The sequence below is a fragment of the Pristiophorus japonicus genome, chromosome 1 (genome assembly GCF_044704955.1).
Source record: "Pristiophorus japonicus isolate sPriJap1 chromosome 1, sPriJap1.hap1, whole genome shotgun sequence".
Lineage (NCBI taxonomy): Eukaryota > Metazoa > Chordata > Chondrichthyes > Pristiophoridae > Pristiophorus > Pristiophorus japonicus.
The window spans coordinates 26672832-26700142 of NC_091977.1; the positions used below are offsets into that span (position 1 = coordinate 26672832).

A 27311-nucleotide genomic window follows, 5' to 3' on the forward strand; every position below is an offset into this window, starting at 1 on the left:
ATTCAAGTCATTCGATCAGAACACCCTTGCAGACATTTGTGATTGCATGTACACTCCACTCCATATATTCTGCAGCCCCGCTATGAGCACATTCCTGGCAATGTCCTGATATATGGAAATCGTTATCTGACCCCAGGGTTGCTCCTCGCTTACTTAATGCGGACACAGTCAATCTTGTTTCTATTCCAGTCCGGTTATGATGAACAATTGTTTCGTCAGCCCGCACCTCATTGAAGACAAACACGTTAGCAATAGCACTGCACGAAATCCAGATATTTAAGGCTGTAATTTTGAATAATGTACCATAAGGATTTATTTTTTTCCCCTCATTTCCCTAACCGCTTTCATCAAATTACAAAGAGTTTAGAGAAGATTATCCAAGGATATAATTAACAACGTGAATGTTGAAGTAAGTATAATTAACGCGGACTTTTTACATTATTTGGCGGATCTGTAATTATCACCATAGCTTTCACTATTATACATATGAGGCGAATACTGGGTGGTCAGTAAAGTAGACGTTTTAGGTCATAATGCAAGTCAGCTTCCATAAACCATGGCTCGCTTTTTAAAAGAAAAACCTTAACAAAAGCTATTCTTAAAAATCTGTCAGACAAATAATCAATTCAACAATTTGTTTTTCGATAAAGGACATCCCGGCAAAGCGATCAGTTAAGGTAACCGTTCTTTATTCCTCCGCGAAATTCATTCATTCATTTAAAAACATTATTTACTATAAGAACCTGATTACCGTCTCGTATATAATTGGAATGAAAATTGCTGGAGGCACCCAAAATCTATTTTAAGGAGAGTACCTCATTCGTCACAATTAACCAGCCCCTATAGCTCATAATTTTAGGAAGCCAATTCAAAATGGAAGGAAGGCCAAGAGGCCACCATCTTACATTTAGTAATGAAACTCGGGGACCTTAACAAAGGGACCTTCAGATATAGACTTCTTGTATAGAGCTTTTCAATCCCTTAACATGGCACTTTGGATTGTCTCATTCTTGTAAAATAAAATAAAAACGTTGGATTTCCACATGCACTACAGCTATTACAAATAGATCACAATAGCTAATGCACGACTCGGTTTATCATTTTAATAAACGTGGACTTACTTTGCGAGACAGAGTTATGTCTAGAGCTGAGGTCACCTACGTTTGCACTGAATTAAATCTTGTCAACAATAACAAGATTATATAGATCGGGTCGTTCACATTTGTTTTGTGCCTTCTATAAAGCTGATCAGACAGAAATTCTACTGGAAACGTCCGAATCAGGTCGCAACAATGTAAATTTCAGTCACTTTTCTTTACCCAAGAACTGTTTCACCGAAAAATATTTCTCAAACAACTGGATATGTAGAGTCGAGTCTATTTATAGATATATAACATACACACACATTATAAGTACACACTTATGTATGTATCCATGTATATCACATTATATATACACGCATATATTCGTTAAACCATAACGCACACCCCACACACACTCACGCCACACACAGACACAACCACACGCACAAACATACACATATTTATATATATATATATACACACATCACATTTTGTCTACACACACACATGCATTCGCTTTCTCACTCGCACGCACATTCTCTCTCTCATACAAACACTTTGCAATTGCCTTTAAACATCGCCACGGAAGACAGCACACACTGCAGTCCGCAAGTTATAACGATGGAACATATTTAGCCCAGGCTCTCGAATGGCACACTCGTATATTTCTGCAACACACACACACATTCACTCACTCGCATCCGCATTCCGTATTTTGAAATCCAATGCCTCTAACTGGAAGGAGTTGGGATGATTGCACCCAATTCGAGAACAGGATGGCTCCTGGCCGTCTGATCTGACGTCAATATGTCTATAGGCAACTTTGGGAAGATAAAGAATGCAACGGGGGGGGGGGGGGGGGGTGCGAGGGCTGAGCACAGTAATCACTCCCAGATGTCTGTAATACCAGAAATAAGAACTTGTATGGTGCCGCAAGATCAAACTTTTAGCCAACAATATACAATACGGCGAACACTGTCGGAAAACCATCTCCAGAGGACCAGAATCTATTATAACATAATACCAGAATACATTATACATATTATACATAAAATAATATGTGTATATTATAATACCAGAATCTATTGCTTTCCGATGCGGGGAAGTTGGGGAACGGCCATATATAGAAGGCTTGTTTTGAATAATGTCAGTTGTCATGCGTAGCATTCTAATAACTTTGTAATTTCTGGGAGGTTGTAGTGGAAGCGAACTGGAGATAAATAAATATCTAAACACGCAAGGTTTGATGCAACTTTACTATCGGATCGAACCGATTTGGGGGTTAAACAGAGCTGTTTGTTCAAGGCAGAAGCAACACACCCGCTTAAATTACAGGTATGCAATGTTTGTCTTTAATGTTTTACATGGAAGCGATGAGAACGAACCACCTGCTTGTAAGGTCAATTTTATTTCTTTGGTTCTTCTCCTGCCATCAACCTAAAGGTCGTCCCAAGGTCAAGGATTATCTGAGGCTTCAATCGGAGGGGAATGGCCCGTGAGTCTATCTTTGACGCCATCTTGACACTGATAACAAATTATCAGCAATTATCTGCTTATTGGAGCCATTGGGACCTGCTAATATCATGTTAAAGCTAATCAATTGGTGTGCCTTCAGGGATCGGCGCGTCGAGGGGAAAGTCTGCGGATCTCCCCAAAAAAAACAAGAGACAGGAGGTAGATAGGAGGCCATTGATACTCGAATTGGCTTCAAGATGATGTATCTCTTTCGGGTGGAAAGTTGCAAGAAGCTTTTATATTCAAAACCCGCGTATATTCAGCGTATTGGGGGCAATTCAGAACTAAAGGTTTTTCGGAAACAGAGTATGATATATATATATAGATATATAAAGAGTGCTACATTCATAATTAAACGTGTGAGTGTAAACATAGTATTGTATCTATCTATATATAAAGTGCTATATTTATAATCAAATGTGTGTGTGGAAACAGTAACTATCTATCTATCTATCTATCTAAAGTTCTATATTTATAATCATATGTGTGTGTTGAAACAGAGGATTGTATCTATCTATACATTACAACAGTGACTACACTCCAAAAGTACTTCATTGGATGTAAAGCGCTTTGAGACCAGTGGTCGTGAAAGGCGCTATGTATATAAAGTGCTATATTTATAATTAAATGCGTGTGTAACATTCACTACTAAATGTGGCACATGCGACTAATTGTAAATATATCACCCTATAGTTAATCGCGTAGGCTATCTATGTAAACGTTCTTTACATAAATGTCAATTGTCATTAATGATTTAAAAAGAAAATCCAGCCATTTGAAAGATGGCATCAGCCAGCATCTCTTTAACTCCTGAGCTATTGCAGTCAGGCCTATTGTTTATGTGCTATAACTCCTCGGCGTTTGAAACCTATTCTACAAAAGGTGCACTGTAACACTGTTTGACTCTGCTTTCTTTGATACAGGGGTGCAGTTCTTGTTTACAGGTAGGGTGATCCAGACCTCCGCCTCGTGAAAGAGGCTTAAAAAAAATAATTGGCTGTGTTTTTTTTTAAATGGGAGATTATGGTTGTTCGAGGGCCCCACCAATTGAGATAATTATGATTTAAAACACCAATTACTCAAAATGTCTTAACTTCTCTGCGCATAACAAATCTATTCCTTTGCCGCGGCGCGCATATTCCATCCGGCCTTATTTTGGTCAAACAAGCCAACAGGCAGTTGCAAATCGCGATCTGAGACACTTTGGATGCACGTTAAGCACCTCTTTTTCCTTATAGAATGCAGGCCGTCCCTTTATGCCCCAGTGTGCTGCGGATATATACATAAGTAGTTCTATTGGTTTGCCTAGGGTAATTGTGTCCATTGCGTGGGCCTGTGAATTGACTAATATACTGCAAAGCATGCAAATGTAAAACGGTTGAAAATGTTAACTCGAGTTAGCTCAGAGGCGGGAGTTCATGCTGCATATACCCATTGATTCCATCAGTCCATTAACATCGTAGCGATATTTCAGGACAGCTTTCAAGAAACTGGAAGGTAGCACTGGACGATTTGATGATGACGAGAAACCCCCAGAAACAAGACGCATGCTATTGAATCTGCTGTACCTCTACAGTCCAAAGACACGGTGAGCACACTATTAATTAGAATGGGAGCAATTCGTGCTTAATTTTAAGGTGCAAATTTCAATAATCAGATTCTACATTCAATTATAGCAGTTCCGAACAGAATACCATCGCGGGTGTTTGAAACGCGAGATCCAGCTGGGACAGTTTTGAGTAAAATTAAAGGGATCCTCAATTAAATCAAACAGCGAACTATATTGCTAATGGTGGTTGCATGCCATATTTTTCAGTCGTAACTTGTAACAGCTGCAATACAAATGTATTCAGTTCTGTCAGTTACGGTTTAAACTAGTGCTGGAGGTGTGGGGAAGGACAAGGCGGGTAAGAGAAATTCTGCTTTAAATGAGAGCGGCAGAAAAAAAACTGAATGTGACCTTGATAGCCCCGGTTCATCGTTCAGCCAACTAACGCTTTGCAAATAGTTTCCCAGGGTGAAAGGGAGGGAAAGAGATGGGATGGGGAGGGGGTGTAGTTGCAGGGTAGAAAATGCAGAGCCATCCGCTGGAATCAATATGTTACGGGCAACACCAAACCCACATGTTGTATCGAGGCCATGTCACTGACATCCCCGATAGCCCATCAATTTACCTCAGAACATCTCACTGCACCATTTAACTTTTAACGTCAAATCGGGCAGTTGCTTCGGCTCCGACATGTCTAGGGCCCAAATGCTTTCACCCTGCACATGACTGTTCTAAAGAAGGCAGAATCCCCATTAAACAAGGAGCTGGCTATTATATCTACACAGATATATTATAGATACCCTTTTCCTCGCAAAATATATGTAATATTTCTCCTGTGAAACGCCTTGGGACGTTACACTACGTTAAAGGCGCTATATAAATACGTTGTTATTAATCAATCTATCTACCAATCTATCGCTGCACAAGAATATTATTGTATTGTTAATCAATCTATTTAAAATGTATCTATCTATCTACATACAAATATATTTATACATATACATTATTGATATCCTCTCTTGCTAGATATATGTGCTATTAATCAATCTATCTATTGACCTCCATACATTTATTATTGATATCCTCTCCCTAGATATATGTACTATTAATCTATCTATCAATCTATCTCTATACAAATATATTATTGATACCGTTTCTCTCGCTAGATATATGTACTATTAATCAATCTATCAACCAATCTATCATTCTATCTAAAATCCTACTTCCTCTCACTCTTTTAAAGAATATATTTGCACCCTTTTTGAGATATAGTAGCTATATGAGCCATCAGGAAATGACTGCTGTTTATTTATTCAGAGGCTTAACCATAATGTGTCAGCCTAGTGGCACCCAGGAACACCAGTGCTGTTTGAAAAGGGATTAATCAAAATAAACAGATAACGTACAGTGCAAGCCATGATCTACACGACTTTGTACAATATCTAGTTTTGAAGCCTGATATTTTAACTCTCGGGTACAAACCTCAGCATCCAATTGACAGTTGCTGACAGTTGGAATGGATTTCCTTACGGATACAGTTTTTTTTGGGGGGGGGTGAGGTGGAGGGGATTTTAATGTATATGTTTTAAAATAACTGGGGACATCGGAGAAATTGATCGCCGACTACAATGACAAGCGTGCGGTGTCCCTTTTATTTACTCCTCAGAATAAACCGTGGCTAATATATTCCGTGTATGTGGAAGTTGCATGTGTTTTGAGAGTTGGTGGCGAAGTCAGATGCAAGCGCCGAGTCACTAGCTTGTTAAAGAGAGAGCGAGCCGCCGTTCGCTGTGTTTAACAGTCAACCATCGAGAATTCGGTTACCACAACAGCCCATGTTGGGGGTTGTTTGCGACTGGTGAAAATATGTTCCACCGAGATCTTCACGTAGTTTAGGCGAGTTTTGTCAAATAAGCACGGCGAGCATATACGGGGGCGACTTAAGGCCACGGAGGGAATGGAAAATTGCATCAAAGTCCCCTTGTAAGTATGAGACAGACTGCAACCAGCGTATTAGCAACAAATGCACTTCTATGTAAACACAGCAAACATAAAATATGACCCTTTAGGGCACACCACTTTTCCCCATCCACAGCCAGTTTTGTTAACCCCGCAACCTTTGCCTTTGTAACCTATTTGCACGAGGGTGTAAAGCTTCTCTTATCTTTTATGGGCAATTGCAGATGTACCTACCCGAACTGGTGGTGCGTGTCATAAAAACAGAGGGGGTGGATAGTGGTACACCCACGGCCGCGCAAGTACCGGGATATTGCGACTCACTACACAGTGACTTAGGATACTGAAAGTTACTGAGCAGGGCAAACGCTCTGAAATTACTTTTTTTTTTGCTGTTGTAAGACCTGCAATCGCCAGTTATGTAGCGCACACGCCGGCTTCTTACGACTGCTGGTATCTAAGATGTTAATACCGAACACGCGCACACACACACACACACACACACATACACTTTAAAACGATGCCCCCCTCCCAACCCTAGAAAGTGCATTACTTGTGGAGTTACAAACACTGTTGTGAACATCTGTACCGCTCCCTGACTATCGCTCTTCCACCGACTGCATTTCAGGCCTGTCAGAAGTCAAAGGTGACCCCACATAACTTCAAAACAATCTCCTCTTTTACAATACTATCAGTGCCATCTCAACAGGGAGAGTTTAAGCCCAATGGGGAAAAAAAGCATTTCCCTTTCAAGCCCCCGAATGCACATGGAAACCTGTACAACAAAATAGGTCTACTTGAAACTAAGCAATTTTAAGCATTCCACCTCCTCCACTCCCCCATAAAGTTTCAAGTAAATATACCTTTTATAGAGGCTTCATGTTCTGGTCGGGCCCACAGAAAGGGGTCAAACTTTAAGTCCAACCTGACCAGGCTGATTTGTTGACTCCTTGTCCTTATTTCATCAACTACTAATGATTCAATTTTCTGTCCATCCCATAACCCTACGCTTTAACAATGTAATAATTTAAAAAAAATTATATTTTCTTTGGCTAAAAAAAGAATCCTGTAGGGAATTTATTAAATAAAAAATTATTATAATTTTTTGAGGGGGGGGGGCTTAAAATTCTATAGGGATCAGTTCACGTTCCTCAGACAAGAACGCTTACTCAGCGCCTGGGAATGTTTGGAAACCTTTACAAATCTATTCTAATTAATGTGTTGGATGTCTGCCATTTGCGATTTAAAGTACTATAAAAAAAAACGGAATTCTAGCGCTGTTACAAAAAAACCCCCGCTAAACCTCGCAACCTGAACGACCCTGGTTTGTGACAGGAAATCATTTCAAGATAATTATTGGACTTGATTTTCTATATTAATAGGGCAAATCGTGCTTTCGTCGAGGGCGAATATCACAGTATATTGGTATTCTTAATTTTCATGTGATTATTCATTGACCTACCCGGAATTTAATCTATTGGCCTTGGTAGACTCAAGTCGAAATGATGCAAATGTATATGTATGTGTTTTTTTTGGTAAAAAAGTGGTTTTTTTATTGACAATAATTACAACGTTTACATCTCGAATATTAATCTCCACTTGCTGGACGGAAGTGCACAAGTCAAACAATTATTGGAAAATAATCGAACGCAATACTGCATGACCACAACACAACAACACAATGCTATAAACTGCACACTAATATGACCAAAATTGCACTTTGGCACACCTACTTTCCGTTCCAATACAACGTTCGGAAATAAAACCTTGCATATTTATATCCAAATAAAATACGCACAAGGTACTTCCAAAGATACACTTCACATACATAATTCTTAATCTTTGTGTGTGTGTGTGTGTATGTATATGCGTGCTATAAACTTTTAACACTAGAAAGGGACGAAACAAAAATTCACATCTACTATGGAACAATACAACCCCTTACCACCTCGGACTTTCTCTTCCAAATGTGAAATGCTTTTTTCTTCCAGCAATCCGTTCTCTCTCTCTCTCTCTCTCTCACTGGGGTGGGGTAAATTGCACATATAAATAAAGTTGATTCTGAACATATATAGCTTCTGTCGACGTGCGAAAGTTTGTGTGACAAGTATTGGGGGGACCCCGATCTGGAAATCTTTTCCACCCCCATCTTCTAAGTTCAGGTTCAAACTTTCACTGTTTGAGTTCCAAAGCCCAGACGTGCTGCGGCCAGCCAGTTCTCCCTTTTGTTTTCTTATCGTTGCTGCTGACTGTGTTCTTCAAAACTTCATTCTGCCGAATCCCAGCAAAAAAAAGGTGAAATTAAAGACGATTATTTATGATGCAACCACCGCTCCCATTGTAATTTAAAAAAGCAATGTACCCCACAACATACACTTTCTTCAACACTGCCCGCTCACAAAACATAGGTTCGCACACGCACATTGGTATTTTAAGCAATTGTGGCGTAGTTTCTGCTACAGAATCTGCCGATTCAGCTTCTGCTTGCTTCCCTGAAAACTTAATATGGAATATCTGGTTCCACGATTGAGCCATATATACTTCTGGCTTTCAGATATGTGTTTTTGAGTAAACACTTGCACATTTAGCCTATGACCTTGGTCGTTTTACCTTTTTCCCGGTGTTAATAAGCTTTTCCCGTGGAACGGTGTTAGTAGCAGAAGACAACAGCATTTTAGTTCCTTTACAATTTGCTTTTTTAAAAATAAAAAACAATAACTCACTGACGAAATTGTATTCGGTAGAGTTGCTGTAAATTGGTCTTAGGCGCGGGAGAAAGGCCGTTTAGTTCAAGCGTCGAATATTCTTTCAATAATCAAGCTTATTAAACTCGGATTCAGTTATACTGGGATGTCGAGAACGCGGGCTAATGTTGTAAAAGATGCACCCTCTTGGAACACTGCTGTTTTTCAGTGGCGTTCCCCCTTTCTTTGCGAGGGACAGATTGCGAAAATGCTTCATTATGAAAATAGGATTGAGATTCTGGAAATGACTTCAGAATAGTAAGAACTAATGCTGCCAATGAACGATTTGCGGAAAAAAAAACAACTCCTGTTGCCCCAGCCTTTGCAGGCCTCCCCAAACCCTGTTACAAAATGAAAAGCTCGGTACAGTACCTGCAATCATTTCGTCCAGTTTACATTTTAAAAAATAGTTAAAAGGAAACCCATACAGCATTCTCCAATCTATTTACTGTTAGTGCGCGTTACACTGAAGCCTGGCGCGCCTTTTTGCATTGAATTTAAAGAAAGTGACAAAGATAATGTGGCACGCAAACTTCAACCGGTTGGTGGTTTGAGACCTTGGGTTGGACAATTGAAGACAAAAATAGGTCCACGATAAAATGTAATGTAACCTTAAAGTAGAAAAAAGAGCCTTAAACTGGAAAAATTAGCCTTAAACTGCAAAAATGAGCCTTAAACTGGTAAATTAGCCTTAAAGTAGAAAAATTAGCTTTAAACTGCAAAAAAATAAAAGTGCAACCTTAATCTTCCTTACCAGCTCCCGCTTCCTCTTCTCCTCCTTTACGTCCACCTTCTTGATCTCCGCCTTGAAGGCCTCCGTCTCGCCGTTCTGGTCATCCTTGGCCAAGAGGTCCATTAGGTAGGCGATGTAGCTGGTGGCGAGGCGCAGGGTCTTGATCTTGGAGAGCTTGGTGTCGGCGGGCACGTTGGGGATACACTCGCGGAGCTCGGCGAAGGCGCTGTTGATGCTCTGAGTCCTGCGCCTCTCCTTGCGGTTGGCCGTTCCCCTGCGCTTGGTCGGCCGGCCTCCCGCCGCCGCCACGGCCGCCGCCGCCGCCGACGACGACGAAACGCCCCCGTACGCCGCGTGGTCGAGCCCGGCGCCGCCGTTGGCGTACTCGGGGCTGTAGGACGGCGCCATTGTGTAGTCGGGGGGAGACATCTCGGCGTGGCTGATGAGCCAGCCGTGGAAGTAGGGGCTCTCTTCGTGACAGCGGCTGGCGGCTGCGGCGGCGGCCGCGGCGGCGAAAGGATAACCATCGTGTACCACAGGGTGATGAGGGAATCCTCCAACTAAACTCATTTTTCGATTGGAAGCCAATTTCGCCCCAGTCCTTTCTCTTTCTCTCCCTCTCCACAATGTATTGGAAGAATTTGAGAGAGGATTAAAAAAAGCCCACGCAACTTTGTGTGATATTTTTGTTCAGATAAGTTTTGTTGTTTGCTCTTGACCAACTTCTGGTGAAGGATGTTTTTTTAGACTTTTAAATATCGCGGTGCTTTACTTACAACCGACTTCCTCCATGGTAAAGTTTCTCCCTGTTCCTTGTTACATTAAAAGAATTGTCACTTGGAAAGAGAGAGAGAGGGGAATAAAAGCCTTCTTTTAAAAAAAACAAGAAAGTGTGTGTTAGGCTCCTGTGCCTGCAAGCAGCATCAAGGAACACAACGCAAAATAATCTTCTTCCTCTTCAGACGGATTTGGGAAAGGGTTCAGCACTGGTCTCTGTCTCTCTCACACACATACACACACACGCACGCACACACACACAGACCAAAAAAAAAACACTTATCCGCAATCGTGCTCCAATATTTTTTTTGATCCAGTCACGGCGAGGTTGAGCCGCAGCAGTAGGATTTTCCGAGTTTGATCTCCATGTAAAGCTGCATCATTAGGGGCAGCTTGGGTTAATATATTTCGTCAGAGCGCCGGGCGGCCAATGGGACTGTGAAAGGGGAGGCTCCCCAGACTCAGCATTAAAACTTCTTTGGACTGTTTACCTATCTAATTGCCGAAACTCACTTTTGGATTGGCTTGCAATTTCTTTTCCATCATGAAATTAACAATGTGCAAAAAAAAATCTCGTAAACAAGTATTCTTCGCATATATCTTGAAATATTTGTTTCTGGAAAGGTCGTTAAAAGATAACTCTATTTGTTTTGTCTTATTAAAAACAAGAGAGCCTGGAGACACCTAATGTATGATGATTCAAACTAAACCTGTAAGCATAATAATGCGTGCAAAAACATGGCAAGATGTCGAGTGAGCAGTTTAATTTTCGATGTCGTTCCGTGCTTCCGACCAGCTAGATTTCTTTTTAATTTAATAAAATGCAACCGGTCGTGCATGCCTGAAAGTAACGACACCCAACGACCTCTCTCTTGTTTTCAGAGGTTGCTATATCCTGATCTGCTAATCGATTCAGCGCGATCGGAGTTGATCAAATTCCACACAGGGCAAGTAATTGAGCTGATGGTAGCATGCAAGGGACATTCTGTGGTTCAACAAGGGGGGACGCATTCCATCACGGACAAGCACTGCTCAGGAAGAACCCGTATGTCTTTCACTGAGGGAAGTGAACATTAATATTATGAGAACATTTTATTCCCTGGTAGAAATATGTTTTTTTATTAATAAGAAAGTCGTGTTCTATTTGGGAAAAAGTACGGATCAACACAAAAAGCAGGACCCATTTTTCGAACCATCATTCCCAGGTTGAAAATTAACCAGAGTTGGGCCAAGAATCGAATCTTGGATGAATAACTTGCGACATAAAAATGGAATAAATGTAAAACCCTCACGGAGGCTAATATCCTTAATGTTTTTTCCCCCTAGAATTCCAAACGGGTCAAGACGAGAACAGCGTCCTTAAGGTGCTCAGGGAGACGGATAGATGGCCAAGGGAATCAGGGAGTGATCTGATAGGTTTGTTGTTTTATACCTGTGTGCTATAATGCAGGTTGGATGTATCAGTATATGCGGGCATTTCATTCTCTCATCACTGGTGACAAAATAAGTCAAAATGTGTTTCAGTTCGGAGGAGGGTGGGTGAGCTGATTCCGTGTTTGGTCCCTATTTTCTGGAAAAATAAAACTGGTAGAATACTGAAGCATCCAGTGAGATTGGTTGTGGCTAATATGACTTCCAAAATATTGCTGTATAGATGGGTCTGTTTGACTCTCATCCTTTAACACATATGCTTAATATGTACTTCTACAAAGAATCATCAATTTAAGTTATTTAAAGCTGCACTGATTTATTCTATTCCTACTTTGAGTGTCAAAGACTTGTATCGTCTAATAAAGTAAAGTGTCCCCCCCCCCCCCCCCCACCACGCCTCTCTAATCATCCTTTTATCTCAATTGTCACTAAAACCCTGGCCGCAGCGGACTGCTTGACGCTTTCTTTTATTATTTTGCTTCTTTTTTCCACGTCAGCCCAACCCACAAAACCCCTCAGATAGATGAACAAATTGAGTGTCTCTATCGTATATCTCTATCAAGGAAAATTGCTTTCTTAGTATATACTCTTTTGGAAAATGCCAAACACCGCTTACTAAAAAACAATGCAGTTTGCTTTTCACTGCAGCTCGCTGCATTTATTTCAACAGAAAGCCTCACTTAGCAGTTGCAATAATCAATAACGATACGTGCAAACCATTATTTTTTGTTTTTGCTATACAGAGTAGCAAACGGGAAACGTGTATAATGTATAATAAGTGAAGTGAGAATGAACACAGTTGTGAAAGGGATACTTGTAGCAGTGCGAGGAGCGTAGAGCATCTATTTAAACGGAATATTACATTTTTAAAAAAGTGACAGAAGAATTGTATATAAATAGAGATTAACAATATTTGACGATTTGTCGAAACCCTGATCTTTGTACATTTCACCTGGTATGTTTGGATTTGAAATAAACATGAATAAATTCAGTTTGCTGTTAAGTACGCTGCTTGGCATTCAGTATTTTTTGTGGCATCTTACACGACTGTTGCAGACAGAGACTTATCAGCAATATGCAATAGAGCATTTATTCTGTACAGAGCGGGTCACATTGGCCACACTGTTCTGCAAATCACACAGGGCTAAGGTCTTGCAGCCACAAAGGATTGGGCCACTCGTGACTGCAATTCTCAGCTTTAATTAAAAATGCACCCAATATACTTATGGAATGAACAAGCTGAAGCCAAATTGTTCCTGCGATTGAACGTTCAACGTCTCCTTGCAGTTGCTACTGGAAAAATAATCCACTTGAAACATCATTCCGAATGCTGCTAACGAAGACATCAAGACTGCAATGCCACAGTGACTGCCCATGCATTTCTCGCACAATCTGAGGTAAGTGTTACTATTTCCCAGCATATACAATTTACAAACAAGCTCAGCTTTTATGACTTAAGCTCGTTCCGTCTTTCTCAGCGAGAATCGTGTTAAAGATTTCACCAATTCAAATTGAAACTGGGCTGCAACGAACTCAAGGAAATGGTATATTGAGAATTAAATAAAAGACGCGGATTGGCTGTGGATGTATCGATACTCGGTGAAATCTTTGTTGGGGGTGGGGAACCTCCATCACATTAATTTATGTAACTAAAAGGTGCAGGTTTTGTTTAAAACATGGCAGGACAATCTCGTATCATAGAAATAGCATAGTAGGAGGCCATCTCAGTACGGCGAGGGTCATAATCACCTCACTTTAGTTTATCAACTTTTAAAAAGTGCTAACATGTATCTAAAAAAAAACACGATTTCTCAATTCGAATTACTTTTTCCCAGACTTGGCCAGATTGGAATAATAGTAACACATTTTAAAACACCACAGACGTGAGATTTTGGGTGCACCACCTTCACTTTATTACCAAGATAACTCCATTTGCCGAATCAATAGAAATATATAACGTGAAATAATATATAAAATACTCGACGGTGAGAAAAAGATACTGCATATATTCTGGCAAAAAGCTTAGGACGATACTTAAAAAGGAAACACTATATTAGTTTGGTAGGATGGCTGTACAAAGTGAGATTTTACATATAACTATTATAAATACACACATATATACTATAGCTATCCTCTCTCGGATAGATATAATCTAACTATCCAATAATCAACCTAAAATTCTATCTATAAATATCTAAAATTCTATATATCTAACTAAAAATCTATCTATCTAAAATGCTATCTATTTAAAATCTATCTATCTATCTGTCTGTGTCTATCTACATCCATCTATCTTTCTAATTATCTATCTATCTATCTATCTATCTATCTATCTATCTATCTATCTAGTATATATAGCTACACACACACACACACACACACACACACACATGTAGGCTATTTAGCCCAGTTAAATGCATCCTTTCTAATTGTTATATAGGTAATGCAATAATGAAACGTTTGATCCTTTGGGTCAGCATCAGGAATAAGATAGAATACAGTGCCTTTCAAAATTAAAATTCAAAATTTTGATTCTGTTCTAAAAATCAGGGGGAGAAAAAAAATCTCATCTGAGTACAGTTCAGATGAAAAGCTTGGCCAATTGCTTAACATTATTTTTTTCTTGGAGCAATGCTAAACAGACTTTGGACGTGGATCTACACAACCATATGGTTCAATTCCATGCCCACTTTTACAGAAATCTCGGTGTGGGATGCAGGCCTGTCGAGATCGATGTCCCAATTCTGTCCAGTGAGTGAGGATAGCCTAGGTGGAGAAAAACACAGGACCGCTTCTGTGTTGTGATTCCATTTCGTGCTCCATCACTTTTTGGCAACATGTGCTTTCAGTAACGGTGATACATAGGAGCATGATTTTGCCTTGTTGTATCTTTAAAAAAATAATTTAAAGAAATGGTCAGAGAACGAATGTAGACTTAATATGAGCAAGGATGATCCGCCTCTTTGTACCCACCTACATGCATACAGAAAGTAACATAAGAACATAAGAAATAGGAGCATGAGTAGGCCATAGAGCCCCTCGAGCCTGCTCTGCCATTCAATAAGATCATGGCTGATCTGATCATTGACTCAGCTCCACTTCCTTGCCCGCTCCGCATAACCCCTTATCCACTTATCATTTAAGGCACTGTCTATTTCTGTCTTAAATGTATTCAATGTCCCAGCTTCCACAGCTCTCTGAGGCAGTGAATTCCACAGATTTACAACCATCTAAGAGAAGAAATTTCTCCTCATCTCCGTTTTAAATGGGCGGCCCCTTATGCTAAGATCATGGCTTCTAGTTCTAGTCTCGCCCATCAGTGGAAACATTCTCTCTGCATCCACCTTGTCAAGCCCCCTCATAATCTTATACGTTTCAATAAGATCACCTCTCATTCTTCTGAATTCCAATGTGTAGAGGCCCAACCTACTCAGCCTTTCCTCATAAGTCAACGCCCTCATCTCCGGAATCAACCTAGTGAATCTTCTCTGAACTGCCTCCAAAGCAAGTATATCCTTTCGTAAATATAGAAACCAAAACTACACGCAGTATTCCAGGTGTGGCCTCACCAATACCCTGTATAACTGTAGCAAGGCTTCCCTGCTTTTATACTTCATTCCCTTTGCAATAAAGGCCAAGATACCATTGCCCTACCTGATCACTTGCTGTACCTTCATACTATCCTTTTGTGTTTCATGCACAAGTATCCCCAGGTCCCGCTATATTGCAGCACTTTGCAATCTTTCTCCATTTAAATAATAACTTGCTCGTTGATTTTTTTCTGCCAAAGTGCATGACCTCACACTTTCTGACATTATACTCCACCTGCCAAATTTTTGCCCACTCACTTAGCCTGTCTATGTCCTTTTGCAGATTTTTTGTGTCCTCCTCACTCATTGCTTTTTCTCCCATCTTTGTATCATCAGCAAACTTGGCTATGTTACACTCAGTCCCTTCTTCCAAGTCATTAATATCGATTGTAAATAGTTGGGGTCCCAGCACTGATCCCTGTAGCACCCAACTAGTTACTATTTGCCAACCAGAGAATGAACCATTTATCCCGACTCTCTGTTCTCTGTTAGTAAGCCAATCCTCTCTCCATGCTAATATATTACCCCCAACCCCGTGAACTTTTATCTTGTGCAGTAACCTTTTATGTGGCACCATGTCAAATGCCTTCTGGAAGTCCAAATGCACCACATCCACTGGTTCCCCTTTATCCACCCTGTTCGTTACATCCTCAAAGAATTCCAGCAAATTTGTCAAACATGACTTCCCCTTCATAAATCCATGCTGACTCTCCCTAACCGAATTTTGCTTTACCAAATGTCCTGCTACTGCTTCTTTAATAATGGACTCCAACATTTTCCCAATCACAGATGTTAGGCTAACTGGCCTATAGTTTCCTGCTTTTTGTCTGCCTTTTTAAAATAGCGGCGTTACATTTGCAGTTTTCCAATCTGCTGGACCACCTCAGAATCCAGGGAATTTTGGTAAATTACAACCAATGCATCCACAGTCCCTGCCGCTACTTCTCTTAAGACGCTAGAACACAAGCCTTTAAGAGATAACAGGTATATGCCAGTGGATAAATTGTTAAGATGCGCTGCCGCCTCTTCTCGTGGGGTGGCGCAGTTCAGTGCCAGGAGATTGCGAGCAAAAGGCAGACGGGACTATCTTAATTGCACGCTGCCATACAGTAAGATTGATTTTTCTTCTTCTCTCTGTTCCTAACAAATCAATAATGCTTCAACTTTAAACTCTGCTTAATAACGTGTGGGAAATTGGTAAATTGATAGTTAGGGCCGTTTGAAGGCCGATGCTTGATAAAACAAACTTCTTCCAGTGCAAGATATTTCTGCTGACGTGAACTTTCTGCAATTGAAATAAAAAAATGTTTTTGGTGCTGAGATAGCCGTCCGGCTTTGGGACATGAGAAACCGAGTATAGCGGTGCAGCGAAAAGTGCAAATCCTATTCATGCACAGACGGGTGGACATGCTTCCCTTTTATATGGGATTTATTCTGAACACGGTATAAGGCATGTGCCATTTTATTCAGCTGGAAAGCAACGGTGGGTCGCTGTACATGTTCACAATACATATTCAGAATCCTCACTCTTGCCATTAGCACAAGCTGTCTTTGGGGTAAATCAAAAGAGGCAATCTTTTTTAAGATTTGCGTTATCACGTTATCATCTTATGAAAGGTATCACAGAAGGCTTCATTTTACCTTGCTTAAGAATAAAAATATATGTATTAACATTGGAAATGCACGGGGCCATGTTGAAGATGCTTGTAAATCACAATATATTTGCACCTGTAATTGTTTTGTTTGACAGAATAACGCGGGATGGGTAATATTTAGTTGACTTGCAATAAACCTGTTTATTTTTTGTGTATGTTGCATTACAGAGTTCTCAACACAAGCCGACAGGAATCTGCTCAATATGTGAATGCGAGTCAAACGTGAATGGATACACCGAAATGCTAATATCACATTTAATGAATGTATTCATCCAAGATATGTATCCATGGGTCTATATACACGAACGCCAATATATATATATAATATACACACATGACCGGGTGTAACCTAATGTGTCTGTCTGTCTAAATTGTGGTTTGCAACGAGTAAAGTGGTAAGTGCATAAGCTCACAGCTGAATCAAAATTAACACCCTTTTTACAAAGTAGGTAAGGACGAGCAGAGTCCTGAGATAAAATGCCAGGCAGTATCAAAAATTTGCAAGCTTTTCCAGGCAATTAGATGGGATGATGCACCCGAAAAACAAAGCCAAAGCATTTTAACATTTAGTTTTTAAAATTATATACATATATGTATTTACATATGTGTCATTCGTTTGTTCAAACTCAGATTTCATTGCAGTGACCTCCGCATCATCCCTCAACACAGCACACAGGGTCGTTGGCGAAATCATTTTTAGTTGATGAATTTGCTTTGCAAATGAGAATTAGGTCGATGGAAAAAGAACAAGGCACCCATCGCCAATCCATCGCTGAAACGCTTTGCATGCAATAATATACATTTGCGAGTTAAAATAGCTTATACCTTGACTGCTAATTATCAAATGCTTGCAGTTTTCCTGTTTAAATTTGTAGTGATTGGCTTCACGAAATTTTTTTAAAGTTCGTAATTAAAAAGTTATTTTAAACTATAAACAAACTTATCGATCACTGTTGCTGAATTTATCCCCTCGGTTTTCACTTTCAACACAGCAGAATTGTGGTCTCTATTATTTCGATTTGAAAAGTATTTACAGTATTAAGTGTTACCCCTTGTTTCCCACCCCCTCTCACCACTGTAGTTACCCTGAATGAGGTGCCCCCGCACCCCCCCTCGCAGTCTCCGGACAGGCTGAGGCTCCAGGTAATTACATGTAATCAGCTCCAAGGGTCACTTGGCCATTCTCTTGTTACACACTCTTCTAGCTCTCTCAGATGTGCTTTCAAACTTTATTTTACACAAACAAATAGAGAAAAGCAAGATATGGCTGGCGAGTTGGAAAACACAACGAATATTTGCTATTTTTTAACATCAAGTCCAAACATCGATTTCAAAACAAAACTCAGAAAAATCATGCTTTATTATTCAATCAAGTACAAAAACAACCAAGTTAACGTTTAAAGGTGGCACAAAAACACAAGCCTCAGATAATTTCAAAACCATGTCAATATGTCCTGCACTCAAATGTGCTAACCGAAAAAATAGAGTCACTGAAACTAAGCACGAAAGTTATTTTTTTGCTAACGGTTTATTCGTTTGCTTTGTGCAACGCTCCAATTGTGGTTTATGTGCACAATGCCGAAAATAGAAAGTGCAGGGAGCCCAGTATCCCATTGCAACCAACTTTGCGATTGCGTGTCTGATGATTTGCAATTTCCCCCAACCTCCTGGTCCACTCGGTTTCTTATAATGATTTGTGAGTTACCGTGTTGTGAAATTGACAATAAGTCGTTTTTTTTTACAGACTAGTCCAACATCTCTCCCATTCGATTGAGCTTCTTATTTTGCTTTTGCAGAATTTCTAGTATAGGTTAAAGTTGACATCCGTATACACAACAGTGGTATACGAGAACAAAATTGCACATAACAATCAACCCGGAGACTGGGGGAGGGGGGGGGGGGCACTGAACAGATTTCCGAAAAAGGTCATTGGGAAAACCAATAATTTATATTTCCATATATTTACTGAATGCTTAGAAATACATAAGCATTAAAATGTTTTCAACTCTTTATTAAAGATGCAATAATATATATACATCAAAGGGACAATACTATATTATTTAAATATGCATTAAATGTTTACAACTCTTTATCAAAGGTACAAATGTTATTTAAATAAGCATTAAAATGCGTACTTTTTAAAATCAAAGGCACATTAATATATACATTTTGCTTAAATAGGTATAACATGGTAACAATATTTTTTTTTTATCAAAGATACAATATTTCTAACATATTACTTAAATACGTATAAAATGCTTACAACTCTATTAAAGATACAATAATATATACATGTTATTTAAATAAGTACAAAATACTCACAATTCTTTTACCAAAGGTACAATTATATATGCACATTATTTAAATAAGTATAAAATGCTTACACGCTTTCTAAAAAGTGCAATAATAAATATATAACTATTATTTAAATAAGTATAAAATACTTGCAACTCTTTTTATCAAAGGTACAGTAATATATATAAATATTATTTAAATAAGCATAAAATGCTCACAACTCTTTTTTATGAAAGGTACAATTATACATACATATTAATTAAATAAGCATAAACTGCTGTCAACTTTTTTAAAATCAAAGGTACAATATGCATATTGTATATACAATTATATTCCTTTATTGCACCTTTGATAGAAAAGACTTGGAAGTATTTTAAATACTAGGTCTAACACTGTAAAGTGAATAGTGAGATTGAAATCAAATCTCAGTGAACTGGAAGGGCAGGGAGGACTCTCGCACTGTAAAGGGAAATGGTGCATGTAGAGATGTATTCCTGCATTCTATGAAAGTCACCAGCAACTGCAGACGCTAAATGGAAACGATTAATTTGTAACTTCTGTTTCCATGTTTTAAGCGAACAACGCCCGTGCGCCTGTCAAGAAGCTTTTGGCAAATGTTTAATGCGGTCTTTAATTTTGGGAAGATTCACAAAAAACAAGAATGAGAGAAAAAAAATCAACAACTCATATTGATTTTTTGGGGGAAACAACGAGACTAAAGCTATTTTTTTGCATGGAACCAGAAATACTAATTCGTGAAATTAACATTATAACAAACGTTTGCCACATTAAAAGTACCTTCAATAAAACGTCAGTGGAAAGCTATGCTGCAGAATGGAATTTTAATGACTATTGCCATGTACTCATCGGGCCATTGGGCAGACAGGCGCGTTATATATAAACTTAAAGAGCACAGGATTGCGAACTCGTCAGAATGAGTCTGGTGCTGCGGCTCATCATGTAGTGGGATTAAAGTGTTTTGACAACTCGTTGTAAAAGTTTGAAGCCGGGTTACCGCAGGCGAGCTTTTTATTCCCACGATAATCCGGAATGTGGGTTTATTTTTCTCTCTTCCCTTTACCTCTTACAGTTGGCCCATTTTTAATGGAACCATCATTATCCAGTCTTTAAACTATTATATCACTGTTAGCCGCCGGCGGCTCCTCGCCACCTCGTTTCGTGTCTTCCAGTCGGAATTTAATACAAGCCATTATGTTAAAGCCACTGTAGTTATTTAAAAAAAATTAATAAATTAAAACCATCAGCAATCCTGATGGACTTCTTATGTATATTGATAGTAAAGTGTATGTTTTTTTTTTACTGAAAATGCGTTAATATCTACTTTGCAGTTCTACATGTTTGCAATCAACACAATATTTTCAAATCTATTACATCGGCATTAGTATCAGCATTCGTTTGCAATCCGATGATGGTGTTGAATGAATAATTCATGCAATTGTTCTTAATTCATAAACTCTGAAACGTGCATACCAAGTAGCAGAAACCCCGCAGAAACCCATCGTTTGCCGTTTATCTATTCATGTTATTTTTTTAGTTCAGACAGCACTGCACAGGAACTCAATATCTCCTGGTCGGAGTGACACAGTAACCGCGTGAGCTGTAATCGTTACTGGTTATTAATATCAGCACAGTCAATGGGCCACTTGCCTCGCGTTACGCTCAGTTCCGCGAGCCGGTGCACACAGGAAAATAGCGATTTGGCGTTAAAAACAAGAGAAAAATACTGGAAATCTAAAAAAAAAACCTGGAAAACATTGGGAACACTCAGTAGAGAGAGGAACAGGGTTACGGTTCTGAAGTCCCTAAACCTCTCCACCTCTCCTTCCTCCTTTAAGACGCTCCTTAAAACCTACCTATTTGACCAAGTTTTTGGTCGTCTGCATTAATTTCTTCTTATGTGGCTTGGTGTCAAATGTATTTGTATTGTCTTATAACACTCCTGTGAAGCGCTTTGGGAAGTTTTACTATGTTAAAGGCACTTATATAAATACCAGTTGTTGTTGTTGCATGCTTCAATAGGATATGTTTAATATTAACCTTCATACATTCTATTTTAATATTGGTGTTATTTTATGTCGGATGCCCCACCACTTCCTCTAAATCAGCCACAATCTCTGCAATAAAATTAAACATGAATGAATTGATTTAAATATTCATTCTTGCACTGTCACTATAGAGTCCAATGGACTGAGGTTCCACCACGAATTGGATAATTTTTTTGTTGGAAAAAAAATCATAAACCACAGGTTCTAATATCAAAACAGAAAGTGCTGGAAATCACAACAGGTCAGGCAGCATCTGTGGAGAGGAAGCAGAGTTAACGTTTCAGGTCGACGACCCTTCGTCAGAACTGGAGAGTGTTCGAAAAAACAGATTCTTAACAAGCAAGTTCTATCTGCTTGCCAGCAGCTGGAACCTTATTTAGACATCCTTTTTAATTTCAATGGCAAGAAAGTAATTGCAAACATGCCTTTGAAGTGCTCTATGCATTGGTCAGTTTATGTCAGTGTAAAGGAGTTATGGCCGCGGAAGGCACTGTGGCGAAAATGTCAACAATCGTACAATTCCAACCCGTGTCCTGATAGAGAAGGACCTTCGGGCCTAGTTCCAGATGGCAATTCCATAATACAGGGGGTCACCCATGAACCAGGGGAAGCCTCGCAGCTCTAGCAATTCGGCCCTGCAACTCCAGGCAACTCCAACCTATATTTGTTGGCAGGTTGGTCCTTTTTGAATTTCCTGGCACCAGTTGTTTGAAAAAATCATTTTCCATCCTGTTGCTCAGTGCTGCATGAAGCAAAATGACAGCACCAAAGTACAAGTACAACGTCCGAAATCTGGAATCCTCGGGACCTAGTCTGTGCCACTTTTAGGGTTTTTTTTATTTCAGACAAGAAAATCAATAGTCTGAAATCCAGAATCCTCGGGACCTAATCCATGCCGGATTTCAGGTTTTGCCGGATTTCGGACTTCGCCGCGTCCCGAATCTGGGCCAGATTTTGGGTTTTGCTGGATTTCAGACCTCGCTGCCCACCAATCCTCCGCTCCTCGCCACTCGCCGAAATGTCTGGTTTTCGGACAATTCCAGTTTTCGGGATTCCGGATTTGGGACATTGTATCTGTACCAACAACTTGAGATATGCACACATTAATTACACAGAATACAAGTGTTTATAGCACAATAACAGGCCATTCGGCCTAGCTGGTCTATCCCAGTGTTTATGCTCCACAGTAACCTTCTCCCAACCTACTAAATCTCACCCTATCAGCATAATCTTCTATTCCCTTCTCCCTCATGTGCTTATCTAGCTTCCCTTTAAAGACATCTGTGCGATTCACTTCAACTACTCCATGTGATAGCAAGTTCCACATTCTAACCACTCTCCGGGAAAATAAACTTCTCCTGAATTCTTTAACGAATTTATTATTGACTTTCTTATATTTATGTCCCCTAGTTTTGGATTCTCCCACAAGTGGAAATGTCTTCTCTATGTATATTTCATCAAACACTTTCATAATTGTAAAGACATTGACTAGGTCACCCCTCAGCTATCATTTTTCTAGAGCTGATGCTAAGTAGACATGGGTCTCAGCCATGGCTTAGTGGGTAGCAAACTCACCTCTGAGTCAGAAGGTTGTGGGTCCGAAGCCCCACTCCAGTGACTTGAGCACATAATCTAGGCTGACACTCCAGTACAGTACTTAAAGAGTGCTGCACTGTCGGAGGTGCCATTTTTCAGATGAGACGTTAAACCGAGTCTGTCCTCTCAGGTGAACATAAAAGATCCCGTGGCACTATTTTGAATAAAAGCAGGGGTGTTATCTCCAGTGTTCTGGCCAATATTTATCCCTCAACCAACATCACTAATAACAGATTATCTGGTTAATTGTCAAGTGCTGTTTGTGAGAGCTTGCTCTGCGTAAATTGGTTGCTGCGTTTCCAACATTCTAACAGTGACTACACTTCAAAAAATATTTCATTGGCAGCAAAGCGCTTTGAGATGTCCTCATCTTGTGAAAGGGGCTATAAAAATGCAAGCTCTTTCTTTCTTGCTGTAGCTTATTCTCAATCACAGCCTGATATCTTTTCATGGCTCAGGTCTGAAATCTTTTCATCACTGTCATTCCAGCAACTCTTAACCTGCAATTTTTCTATTGTGCTCACCTCGGTGTGAAGTGGTTTCTGGTTGGCACTGATGCAAAACAAGCAGTGTCATTTTGGTGTCAGATCCCAGCCTGATGCCTGAGTGCACTATCGGCCAAATGGTATGCGATCTCACTGATGAGGCTGCTTCAAACCAGTTTGAATTCACATTGCTTGCGGTATAACTCTGGCCTGGCATGGTGCAACATGTCAAAAGTGCCCAGGTGGGATGATTGGGTGGTCCTGAAACTTTTAAAACTTTGCATGGGATCTTTTTAACATTATGAAGATACAGACATTTCCACTCACTCTGTCCTATCATTAAAATGAGTAGCCTGGGTAGCAAAACTCTACATATGTGCTCAAGGATGCACGGCAGTGACTTCCTTTGTAGCTCATCATACTGTGCTCTGGCCGAATGAATAACCTATCAGTGTAACTGACCTCATGGGTTTGCATTGCAGTGCGCAGTCTGAGATTGGTAATTGCAGTATAACTACAATTTAAGAAATTACTATATTTTATACATAAAAGTAGTCTGCAAATTTGAGAGAACTCAAAGGTAAAAAATGAAGCATTCCTCACATTATTGTGGTGGAGAAAAAGAATCTCAGTCGAAACAATGAAAGCAGATACCCCGATTGGATGGAATCATACTACCCAATAACAGCATGTGTTAATACCTTGGTCTGCTGTTTTAACGAATGCATTATCCCAGTGGTTGAGACAGAAATGTCAACATTCAAGATCAGCTTCAACTGGTGAATGAAGGAAAAGGGGAGAAAGTGATATGAGAACTAGGTGGGTAAATGTGATCAGCACATGCGATGGGTAAATGGCATCACAGACGTGTTGGATTGAATTTCCTGTTTTTATGTTACAAATTCCACGGGGTAGAAATTCGGTCGCGTCTCTGTTGCAGCATTAATCCAAGCGATGCGGTAATTTTTACGCCGGGAAATAGTTTGCATCTCCAACTGCAAAATTCACCAGCTGGGTCCTGAGTGTGGAACGGAGCATCAAGGGAGGCACTCCATACCTCTTTTAGGGTGTAGGCCAGCTGAGCAACTGAAAATCCCGAGCTAAACAGCAGGCCTCGGAGTGCCCTAAGAGAGGCTACCGGGGAAAAAAAAAAATCAGGTAAAAACCCACCAAAAACATTTCCAATACCTTACTGATGCCACATCAACAGAAATTGCAAAAATAAAAAAATAAAAAGCAATCATGCTTACCTCAGGTGGACATTCCTCCCCTCACTGCGGTGGGTACAGCTCGGACCACCAGCTTTTCCAGGCGGTCCCACTGGGACGTGCTGCGGGGCGCTACAGATCACACATGAACCAAATTTCACAACCAGGGCCATTGCACACCGACTTGCCTCTCCGGGGCGGTAATGCTGCGCACCTCCGCAAACCCAGCACCGAATATCCCGGCGGGGCTCTGGAAGCTGGCTACCTGCCCGGAAATGCTTTCCGCCACCACTGCCGCCAGTCCGGGGTGAAAAGAGAGGCAGCAACAAACCGAAAACCCAGCCCAAGATATATTTTTGGGGGGGCTATTTTCCGCGTTCCACAAGTGAATTCTAACTTCTGGGAACAACATTGCGCTAGTGCTGGACTGCTTCTTTCTGCTTCGGAAACAGTTTTTCTGCAGTCATGGGTGGCCTGGCAGATCTGGCTTTGGTGCTGGTGGATGGGGTGGGGGTAGAGAAGAGGAGAAGTGACACCAGGAGCAGGTGGGAAAAGGGGGAAGGAGGGTACAAGGGCAGGAGGCCCTGCCCACAGCGGGTCTTCAGGGAGCACTTCTCGTACCACAACTTCACTGAGGAATCATAGCATTGTACAGCACAGAAGGAGGCCATTCGGCCCATCATGTCCATGCCAGCTCTTTGAAAGAGCTGCCCAATTAGTCACACTCTAAGCCCTTTGCCATAGCTTTGCAAATTTGCCTTGCATACTCTCCAACATCAGCTTGTCCTGGTTTTTAATGGAAAGGGATACTACTCCTTGACTGTGCAGCTCATTTGCGACCACAGGCAGTGTTCTGGCAGCAGTCATGAATCATTTGCCCTGCGCCATTCCTCTGTGCTGCCTTTATTACAACCAGGCCATCAGATCACAGGCTGGCTATTGGGTGATAAGGGATGTCCCCTCCGAACATGGCTCATGACCCAGAGTATACCTATAATGAAAGCCATGCCACCACCAGAAATAGTGCTTGGACCTTTCGAAAGTAGCTCTGCAGATTCCAGATGAATGATCATGTGCTGGATAACTTTGCTATACTGAGGCACCAGCCCTTACCCGAGGAGCAAGAAGTGGAGGAAGAGGAGGAAGGGCAGGAGCAGTATCAACTACTAGTGCCCCTTAGCTACCAGAACTCTTCGAGAGCATCTCATCGAAGAGCACTTCACCTGAACCATCTCTCACAGTCACAATACTTATCACTACCGTCCCCACTACCACCATCCTATTGCTAAACTTCAGTCCAGCCTTGTGGGCCTTGCCCTCAACTGAGTACAAGTATGAACATGAACACCAAATGCAGAAAACCGAATCTCTACTTCAACATCTCACTGCAGATTTGAATAACAGTTAAATGTAATAATTAAGAATCACTTTTGTGGAACCCCTTAGTGCAGGTCTTGTGTATGTGTATATCCATGTTTTACCTATGTGTCTGTCTATGGGCATGATCGAATTTCTGGACCATAATCTCAATGAGCTATGGACAATAAAAGGGCAATTTTAGACTGTTGACCCATGTAGTAGCATGCACTATCTTTTTTTCCATTTGCTAATGTTAATTTTGTGCTGTAAAATGATGCAATTTGCTTGATGATAACAGCAACATTTATGCCAACATTAATGATTAGAAGAAAATATGCCTACTTATTTTAATCCCTCCTATAACTTCAAAAACAATGCAAAATATTACTTTTTTGTCCGGTTTGGCCAGTGCCGCTTCTTTGAAAGAGCTATACAATTAGTCCCACTCCCTTCCTCTTTCCCCATAGCCCTGCAAACTTTTCCTTTTCAGGTATTTATCCAATTCCCTTTTGAAAGTTATTATTGTATCTGCCTCCATCAACCATTCATGCCGTGCGTTCCAGATGTGAATAAATATTTTCCTCATCCCCCTGCTGGTTCTTTTGCCAATTACCTTAAATCTCTATCCTCTGGTTGCTGACCCATCCTCTAATAGAAACAGTTTCTCCTGGAGAATTTTGGCTATGAGGAAAGATTGGAGATGTTGGGTCTGTTTCCTTTGGAACAGAAGAGGCTGAGGGATGACCTGATTGAGGTGTATAAAATGATGAGGGGCCTGGATAGAGTGGATAGGAAGGACCTGTTTCCCTTGGCAGAGGGGTCAACAACCAGGGGCATAGATTTAAAGTAACTGGGGGGAGGTTTATAGGAGATATCAGGGGAAATTTCTTCACCCAGAGGGTGGTGGGGGTATGGAACTCACTGCCTGAAAGGGTGGTAGAGGCCGAAATCCTCACCACATTTAAAAAATACTTGAATGTGCACTTGAAGTGCTGTAACCTACAGGGCTATGGACCAAGAGCTGGAAAGTGGGATTAGGCTGGATAGCTCTTGGTCAGCCGACGTGGACATGATGGGCTGAAATGGCCTCCTTCCATGCTGTAAATTTCTATGACTCTATGATTCTATAATTTACTCCACCAAAACCCCTCATGATTTTGAACACCTCTAATTAAATCTTCCCTTAACCTTCTCCGCTCTAAGTGAACAATCCCAGATTCTCCAGTCTCTCCATCTAATTAAAGTCCATCATCCCTGGTACCATTCTGGT

At 40.5% G+C, this 27311-nt stretch overlaps 1 protein-coding gene and 1 long non-coding RNA gene across 4 annotated transcripts; one reads left to right on the forward strand and one right to left on the reverse strand.

The window, feature by feature from the left end:
* The first annotated feature begins 204 nt into the window (after positions 1-204).
* Positions 205-17434, forward strand: LOC139277470 (uncharacterized). 3 transcript variants are annotated; one of them, XR_011596092.1, is made up of 6 exons: positions 205-409; positions 2276-2417; positions 4072-4185; positions 11239-11772; positions 13075-13184; positions 17201-17434. It is a non-coding gene; the product is annotated as an uncharacterized lncRNA (long non-coding RNA). The 3 variants fall into 3 exon arrangements; XR_011596097.1 differs by having other exon boundaries at positions 11683-11772; XR_011596102.1 differs by having other exon boundaries at positions 2283-2417.
* On the reverse strand, positions 7645-10711 carry hand2 (heart and neural crest derivatives expressed 2). Its single transcript, XM_070895873.1, has 2 exons — positions 9601-10711; positions 7645-8373 (listed from the first exon to the last, which is right to left on the reverse strand). The coding sequence occupies exons 1-2, from the start codon at positions 10147-10149 to the stop codon at positions 8275-8277; spliced, it is 648 nt and encodes a 215-aa protein (XP_070751974.1). The 5' UTR covers positions 10150-10711; the 3' UTR covers positions 7645-8274.
* Positions 17435-27311: the final 9877 nt, after the last annotated feature.